General features: G+C 38.9%; 1 protein-coding gene across 1 annotated transcript in view; it reads left to right on the top strand.

Annotated features, from left to right (window-relative positions):
* Positions 1 to 1416: 1416 nt before the first annotated feature.
* The window catches only part of TMEM47 (transmembrane protein 47), a 33425-nt gene continuing 25462 nt past the window's right edge, over positions 1417 to 9379 (top strand). The window contains exon 1 of the mRNA XM_044666833.1: positions 1417 to 2021. Within this exon, the coding sequence (XP_044522768.1) occupies positions 1796 to 2021 (226 nt within the window). The 5' untranslated portion in view covers positions 1417 to 1795. The remainder of the gene's footprint in view (positions 2022 to 9379) is intronic.

The following is a 9379-nucleotide window of genomic DNA, read 5'->3' as shown; positions in this document are numbered from 1 at the left end:
CAAGATTATAAGGCACAGTATTGTTAGGGAGGATGGGAAATGGGAGAGAAAGGAGACAGTTTGACAGTTTCTTTTTTCACTTTTTATTGTGCTATTTAAGTCAGAAGATATGTGCCTATTACAGAACAACATAATCCACTACTCAAATACTTTCAGTGTCTACCCATCACAGGAAGTTCACACTTTTGTCTAGCTTTATGATTCTGACAATCTACAGACTTTCATCTCATTCCTTTCTCTCAAACATTCTAAACCTAGCCATTTGGGGATGCTCTCCAATCCCAAACACTTACCATTTTCTTTGCTTCACTCATTTCTAAAACACCCAAATGCTCTCCTCCCTCTCGACCTGTTGATATTCTACTCATCCTACCAAGCCACCTTTTCCAAAGCCTTCAATGATATGCCTCAGTGAATGATCTTCTACAGACTGTTCTTTGAATTTTTCTTATTGTTTATGAACTAATTTGTATAATAGTTTATTTGTACGTTTTTTTTACTTTTTCTGCTCCCTGAGGGCATGACTCTCTATATCTATATCTAGTCCCCCCTCCCCCCCTTATACATACTGAACTGAGTAAATTCTGTTGAGTAAATGAACTTCACAGACTAGCTCACATATGGAACTTTATGCTGTATAAGGATACCCTTCTTTGTTTCTTTTCAAAAGCATCTGGGACATCTGTTGTAGCTAGGTGCCTAAGAAAAGGCAAGTCAAAAGAAGAAAGAGCATCGGATCAATTGGGGGTGGGAGAGAGAGAGAGACATATGCTGGGAAAAGCAGAGGGGATGAGGTTTGGAAAAACAAGACTGAGACCACCCTAGGTTAGAAAAGTAAAGAAAAATGTTAATAACTTTTCTTTAACACACCAACACCTCTCCATCACACCAGAGGGCAGGGGGGATGACTGAATACTGACAGTGCAGCTGATAAATTTGTTGCCAGTAACAGCTGCGGATAGGAAACCTAGGAGGAGTTAAAAATCTGACGCCTTCTAGAAAAGGACCCCTCCTTCCCCGCTATAAAAAGAAAAACCACATGACACGGTTTGGGGGAGGGCGAGGTGACAGAGAAAGTAAAGGGTTGGTGGGGGATGGGCAATGAATCTTCTAGGAATTGTCCAGTAACAGCTCAGTGAGGAGCCTACTAAACCCAAGAGAAAGAGTTTGTGTCTGGGACCCCACCCCACCGGCTGTCCTTTGGCTTTCAGGGCTTGGGGGCGACAGAGTTATCCGCCTTTTTTCTAATCCATCCTTGGCAAAGCCCGGACAGTGACGCTGCCGCCCTACCCTGCCTCTCTCCCTCCTTTTCTCCTCCCCGCCTCCCTGCAGACAGGAGGAGGGGAAATGGGAGGAGTGAGCGAGCTGGGCAGAGCTGGAAACTGGGCACTGCACACAGTGAGAGAGCAAGAGAGCTAAAGCGCTGGGGAACCTGGTAGCCAACGTTCGGAGCTGCCGATGCCTCTGTTGCCTTCCGTGGGTACAACACCTGGAAAAGACGCTAAAGGACACTTCACCCTGTATCACATTTCACAGCTGCTGCATTCTTGATCGTTTTTCCCATCCAAGCAGGCAGATTTGGGGGTGGGGTGGGGTAAGGAAGGCAAGAAAGAAAGTGTAACTCTTACTGGATTGGTTTGTTATTTGTTATTTTTGTTTTGGTAGAGTTTTATTTTTATTTTATTGTGTGCGTGTTTCCCCCCATATCTCTCCTGGAATCGTTGTTGCATCGTCTCCTAACCCCAGAGGGGGCCAGAATTGCTGGGGGCCATATCTATTAGCGGCTCCCCTGGGCATGGCTTCAGCTGGCAGCGGGATGGAGGAGGTGCGTGTGTCGGTACTGACCCCGCTGAAGCTAGTGGGACTGGTATGCATTTTCCTGGCTCTATGTCTGGATCTGGGAGCGGTTCTGAGCCCGGCCTGGGTCACCGCGGATCATCAATATTACCTGTCTCTGTGGGAGTGCTGCCGGAAACCCGCCAACGTAGACATCTGGCACTGCGAGTCCACTCTGAGTAGCGGTGAGACCTCTTCTGTAATGTACCTCCTCCTCCCCTCTCCCGCCCCGCGCTCCTCCCTGTGCTCCTAGCTGTTCCCATGCCACAGCGCATTGACTCCCTCCCTACTTCTGCTAGTCACTAAGTGCTGCCCCCGCCTAACCCCGCTTCTCCCCCAAACAGTATCTGGTTCCTTGCAGGCTAACCCCTGCTGGCTCCCGTGTGATTCTCCCAACTAGTGGCTGCAACCTCTTTCCAACTCAAATCCTTAGTCCCAGGCTTCCCCCTTGGCACATCCCAAACGGCTTTTCCACCCCAGGCCCAGGGCCAGATCTCCCCAACCAAGCTCTTCTTCGATCGAGCACTTTCTCCACTACCCCTTCCCCCTCCCCAAACCTTACTGCTCCTTTCCTTTAACCATTCCTCTAAGCTCACGAGTAACATACGTTATTTTCTGTAATTGGCATAATTTGCGGCAAGGACCATGTGGAGGTTTTAAAAACAACGCCTCCTTCGTTCCCATTTTTGAAGGTGAAAAAGCAAAACAACTCCCCTCACCCAAGTAGTATTCCTTGATTCCATGCCCCATTTCACCTTCTTTCTTAGTCTGAGTAATTTTGCCGAGATTTTCTACCTCCTTTCTTTCTTGCTGTCCACTGTTCCCTTGTCTGGGTTTTCCCATCCCAGTTTTTGTTTGGTGTTTTATTCCAATAGCCTTGGAGAAATAATAGAGTAGCTGACTGAGAAAAAAAGTGGCATGAATTTCCTTTTTTGGTGGTACAATAAGTGATTCCCACCCCTCATCCCCAATTTCTCTTCTCTCTTTTCTCTACCCTCATCCCGCCCCACCCCCCAAATTATTCTTCTTTCTCCGGGTGAACTGCTCACAGATGGCTAGAAAGTTGTGACTTGTGCCCGCCCTATGTATAAACTGCAATGATCAGCTTCATATTGGGGAGTGAAGTGGGAGAGGAGAGCAAGTCAGTGGCTCACCTTCTCCTCCCATACAAAATATCCCTTTGCTACCCGCTGCCGCCCCTCCACACCTACCTAAGCCTGCTTCTCTCCACTCCCTTTCTTCCCACCACCTCCACCAGGCGACCCTACTGGCCCCCTCTAGCCCGGGCCTGGTGTGTATTCTCTCTTGCACAGGCTGCTGCTGGCCTCCTCTGCCTCCTCCTGATTTCTTGTAGCTACTCTATTGTCACCATTCTAGATTCTTTGGTTGTTCGTTTTAGCCCTAAGAAAAGGTAGAGTTAAAAAGGATTTTACTATTAAAAGAAATAAAACTTTGGGTACTAAGAACTGACATGGTATAACACTCCTTAGATTTCATTATGCATGGGTTAGTTTAGGCTTTCTTGAGACAACTTCGTGAAGCTTCACTAAGCATGTGGGCAAGTTACACCCCAAAACTTACCCCTGCACTAAAAACTAAGTCCCTTGGATATGTCTTTGTCCTGGTTTCCTTGACATAGAGGAAAGTAGTTTTAATTGGTCGAATATCTTGCCTTAGTCTGTTTTTCTTTTTCTCTCTGGACAGGACTTTGGAAATGTGTACTCAAAATAAATAGTAATAGTTTTGGTGGTGGAGTTTAATTCACCATCAAGAGGGCTGGCAAGAGGACACTATTTAGGGCCTTCATTTTGGCAGAAGGTTACTTGTTTATGGCTGAAGCATGAACTGGATCTTTAAAACATCTTCCTTAAGTAACAGGGTATCCAAACAAACTTTGGAAGAAAATACCTTTTCTTTCTTCTCCACACTATAAATGGAAATTTATGTAGGAATGTTAGCTTCAACATGTTTCCTTAGCAACGTGAATCTTTTGCCCCTTTCTCACTGTCTCCTGAAATAATAGCCCCTGATTGCATAAAGACTTTTTCAGATAGGTTAAAAAAATAAGGGCTTCAAATCTCCTCTTTCTTTTCATATTCTTCCCCCTTTATGTTTCCAAAGAATGTGGGGAATGGAGAGCAGCCAGATTGGGCTTGTTGAACAGTATGTTATGTTGGTTAAGCTTTCCCTAATTGCCTCAACAGGCATCTATCGCTTAATTTAAGAAATAAAAACGGAAATAATTTTTTTAAAGGGAAGGAAATAGAGACATATGATTTAAATATTTGGAAACTGAACATTTCAAGATAAAAATTAAAGGGAGACCCAATTCTTTTCCATTCTCCTTCTTCTGGTCCCCAGAAGAAATTCCTATCATTGCATTCATTTCTCTTAACATACCTAAGTATCAACTCAGTTTTGTGTTAATTAAAAAGAAAATAAATCCCAGAAGAGCTAGAGTTAACAAGCTCCTAAAAAAGAATAGTGATTGTTTTATTTTAAGGGTATTTGAACAAGCTCTTTATATCTGTTTCTTTCCTTACTATTGTAAGGAGAGGAAAACTATCCTATCCCTTTCTCCTCTCTAGAATATTGTGTTTTTCCCCCAAATTTCAAGAAAACTTTTAAGCATAAAAAAGGCATCTCTTTTTATGAAAAGAGATAGAGCCAGCACAGAAGCTTGCAGTCCTTTGCTCTCTTGTTTGTGTTCCATAGTAAGCTGCTTTTTAGCTGGTTTGCTGTGAGAAACTGCAGGAAGCAGGGATAAAGCATCTTTTCTGGTGCTTTGAAGAGATGGACTTCATTGTCCCTTGAAGTGGATTACCTCAGATAGCACTATCAAGGACAGAGTTTTCCTGAAGGCCCTTAACAGCATCTTCAAGGCTTAATTAAAAAACCTTTTTCTAAATTAGAATTAGAACTGCCATGAAATGGAAAGTTCATGTTTTTCTGAGCAGGAAATTTTCAAGAATATTTATACTGGCAGCAGCAACATGCCCTCTTTCTGTCCTGCTTCCTCAGCAGATCCCTTACATTTCAATGCAGCGTTTTAATTTTGATTCCAAAATGTGCACACTTTAATGTTTTTAATCCATTTTGTAGTTTTAACTGAGCAGAGCTCTGTTCCTATTTGCATGACCTATTGAAGCCAGAGTCAGCACTTGTAGTATGAACTAGTAATTCTGGGAGTGGGTGAATCGGCTATAATGTCCCTCTCCCATATACCCTCTTGCTATCATGCCCCACAAACATACACCTACTTGCTCTCAGGTGGGAATTCAGTGTGCAGTGAGAGAATTAGATCTAAAGGAATCTTTCTTTATTTTTCTGTGTTCCAAATATCAGATTAGGAAAATAGAGAATTTATCATCAAGTTCAAAGTGGAGAGGAAGAAAAACATTTAAAGTCTACAAACTTGGAACCATTCACATTTGTGCTTATGTGAGCATAAGATGTTATATTCACAAATATATGAGTCACTGGATTTCTTCAGAAGTACGTAGTAGACCACTTGGTTGTAGGTACTCTTTTGCCAAAAAAATTTTAACATGTCCTTATAGAGTATAGCAGTAACAATAGCCCTTGTAGATGATCATTCTTTTTTTTTTTTTTTTTTGCTACTTACTTATTATTGTAAAGTTAAGGTCTATCAAAGCCATGAAAGTGAGAAGAGATCAGATATGCCAACTAATTATATATAGGAAGATATGCACATACAAGGAGTAGGCATAAAATTTTAATCTAGTCACTTATAAAATGGTAAAGGCTTTATGTTGTGATATTTGGGAAAATGTGCATATTATATTCATGGACTTTTAAATAACTTTAAAAAATAAACTCAGACTGTCTTTGAGGTCAGTGACCTTATTGAGTAAGCAAAAATTAAGAAAAGACCCAATCAACATGGTTCACCCCTGTAGAGTCTTTTATGATATATGAAGTACATTTATCTATAAACTATTCTCCAAGTATGAGCTGATTATAATACATAGAGCTTCCCCCTCCCCTCACCAAGGGAGATGGTTATAACCATGAGTGAGGAATCCTAAAAATAGCCATTTTTGTAAAGTGAATCACTGACATAGTTTTGGAAGTTTCCTAAAGTCTATGCCAATTACAGGCAAAATACATTTGATTTTCCATCTGTAAAAGAAGTTTATTTGAAAAAGTGCTTTTGAAATGTAGTGTGACACAATAATCTTTTTTTTTTCCTAAACAGGGCATCAAAAATCTACCCTCAGTGGTGGAATGTTAGTTAATTGTTAACCAGCCGCCTGCCACATTATCAGAACATTTCTCAACTCTTGAGATTTGGTGGCTTCATATCCACAATTGCCACATCCATGCTGGCTTGGAATCTAAAGCATCCTTTTGAAACAAAATTGCCAGCTCAGAAGGTGTCTTCCTCCAGGGAAGCTGTGGCTCATTGCTTTAAATGAGTTGATGTTGACTAGTGTTTACAAATAGCTCAGCAAGATTGGTAGGCGCTACCATACACTCTCTTACTGGAAAACAGTGTAAGTAGAAGAAAAGCAATTTTGTAAAGTCTAAAAAAGAGTCAAACATGGAACACTAATAAATAGTAATTTCATTTAGTATCAAACACTTTGAAATCAATTACATACCCAAAGCAATTCTTTTAAAAATATATTATGGACTAAAGACATTAAACAGGTCATTTCAACTTCAGCAGAACCTTTTCCTCCCACAGTCTCTCAAGTTTCCAAAGGCCTTCGTTAGTTTATTCCAGTAGTGTAAAAGGACCATGAATTTAGAGTTTATAAGGAGCATTAGTGTTTTAGTCTAAGCTTCATTTCATGAGAAAACTCTGAGGTTCAGAGAAGTTGGTAATTAACTTGCACGGGGTCACACAAGTTCCAAGTAGGAGAGTTCATGTCATTTGATTCCAAATCCCATGTTCTCTACCCTCTAACATACTGAGTCTCCTGCTGAAACTTAATGAGAAAACAAATTAATATTTTGGGGAGTATATTTTCTTCAGAAACCTCATAGTTTAATCAAGACATATGCTAAATCATATTAATCAATTTGAGACAGCTAGATGGTGCAGTTTAGAGTGCTAGACCTAAAGGCAGGAAGACATCAGCTAACATCTAGACATTTACTAGCTAAGTGACCCTGGAAAAGTCATTTAAACTTTGTACCAATTTTTCCATCTGTAAAATAGGGATAATAATAGCATTATCTCCTAGTTGTGTGTGCATAAAATGAGTTAACATTTGTAAAGAACCTTGTGAATCTTAAAATGGAATGGAAACGCTATTTATTTTTCTTCCTGTAAGGAACATTTACTTAAAAAAAAAAGAAATCAAAATGGATTTTACCTGCCTACAGAGATTAATAATTTGTTACAAGTTAAAGTTAAATCAACATGAACATTTGGAAATTCCACTGAAGCATCCATGTCCAAAAGCATACTGTTGAAAAAGACCTTTGTTTGCCATTTTCCCAATAATTTATTATTGTTGCTTATTTTAGAAAGCACATGCATAAGAGCTATGTTGTATTTAGATTAGTTTAACCTTACTATAACATAATTAATGATCCAATACATGTATATATGTGTATGCACAGATATATTATTAGCTATGTAAAATATGTTAACTGTACACACACAGATGCACACACACAAATATTAGGATTACAATATTACTTTCCAAAATATCACAACTCCAGTACAAATTCTAAAGGTTTTGTATAACATAGTGCACTTCTAAATTGGGATTAGTCTTGTTTTCCACCAGTAGCTTATGAAAGAGTTCCATTGTATTTTCTGTAACATAAATCAAATGAGAGGTAAATCTTTGGGGCAAATAAGTCATCTCCTTTTTTTTAACTAGCAGAATTTTGAGTGCATTAAAAGAATTTCTCTAACAAACTCTTTGGTGCTTTATTAGCTATACAACTACATTTGAGTATTACTTTCCTTGGCAATGTAATCTTTACAATTTTACAAGCATATATTAAGGGACTGTTAAGCACCAGGCAATGGGGCAACAAAGATTCTAATTAGGAGGAATTTAGAGTCATCTAGGGATAAACCAAATATACAATGACAATTGTAGCATATGATGGTATACAGGAAAAACAAAGACAAATTGTCTTGGGAAAATTTGGGAGAGAAAGAACACTTCCAAATATAGGGATCAGGACAGACACTCTGCAGCAGATAGAATGAGAGCTGAACATTGATGGAAGAAAAAAATCTACTTTGAAGAAGATGAGGTATATGTGCATAAGGTATTAAGAGTTCAATGGAAAGAATTGAATCTGGAGTTTGAAGACCTGAGTTCAAAACCTGTGCGTGCTGCTTAATACTTATGTGAACTTTGTTAAGTAATTTATCCTCTACATACTTTAGTTTAATCTCTTTAGTCTCTTCTAGCTCTGAAATGATAACCTTATGATCCTAATCATTTAGGCATGGAATTGGGCTACATGAATGCACAGACAGAAGATGGCAGGTTAAAATTAATTTATTTGGAATATAGAACATCTAGGTGGGAATAATGAGAAATGAATCTGGAAAGGTAGGATGGACATCACATAATGATTGACCTTAAATAACAGACTAAATGTTTACCTATTCTGCTAATATGAATCATGTTTTATTTAACATTTTCTATATAACATCAACACAATCACAACATTAGGTCATATAGCAATGTGTGGCCTCAAATAAATGCCCAAGACATCTTGAATAAGATAGAAATTGGCTATGATATTAGATATATAACTTTCATTTTTCCTTTTCTAAGATATAGAAATAATAAGAATTTCATTTGTAGCTATATTCCTGGGGCTTTAAAAACATTTTTAATGACAAAGCAATTCAGGAAACATTTATTGAGTGCATATTAAATGCAAGGTACTATCCTAGGTGCTAGGATACAAACATGACTGAAGTAATCCATGCTTCTCAGTTGTTTAAATTCTTTTGGGATGAGGGTATATACCATGTTCACAGTTAAGAAAATATAAATGACCAAAATAATTTCAAAAGAGAGTACTAATACCATGGGGGAATGAAGACATAGTTCAGGTAGGAAGGGGTATCTATGCAGATTTTTGACAGAAGTTTGGGAATCTATGATTATAAAGTTAAGAGTAAGGGCGGTTTCTAAATGTGCAAAGGCATGAAGGCAGGGGTTTGTGTGAAGTAGCATTTATTCATTCATTCTACAAATGGGGATTAATTCCATACTCTGTAAAGAGCAGAAACAAGCACATTTTTATATGAGCAAAACACATATATAGTAATGAATGAAAGTAGCTGAAACTGCAGTCAGATTGTGTGGAAAATATCTGACAAATGATTAAAAAAGTTCTGGGCAATTGCTGAAATTTTATATGACCTAGTTGGATATATAGAGAATATTTCTTTAAATCAAAAGAGATTTAATCACCTCAGTTTTGAGTAGAGGGTAGATACCTTGCCAGTATTTGTTTCTAATCTGAACTATGTTATTTAAATGCTCACACAAAGTTAAATATTCAAGGTAGTGATTCCTATGGCTCCATT

The sequence above is a fragment of the Gracilinanus agilis genome, chromosome 3 (genome assembly GCF_016433145.1).
Source record: "Gracilinanus agilis isolate LMUSP501 chromosome 3, AgileGrace, whole genome shotgun sequence".
Lineage (NCBI taxonomy): Eukaryota > Metazoa > Chordata > Mammalia > Didelphimorphia > Didelphidae > Gracilinanus > Gracilinanus agilis.
This window is presented reverse-complemented; position numbering and strand designations above follow the sequence as displayed.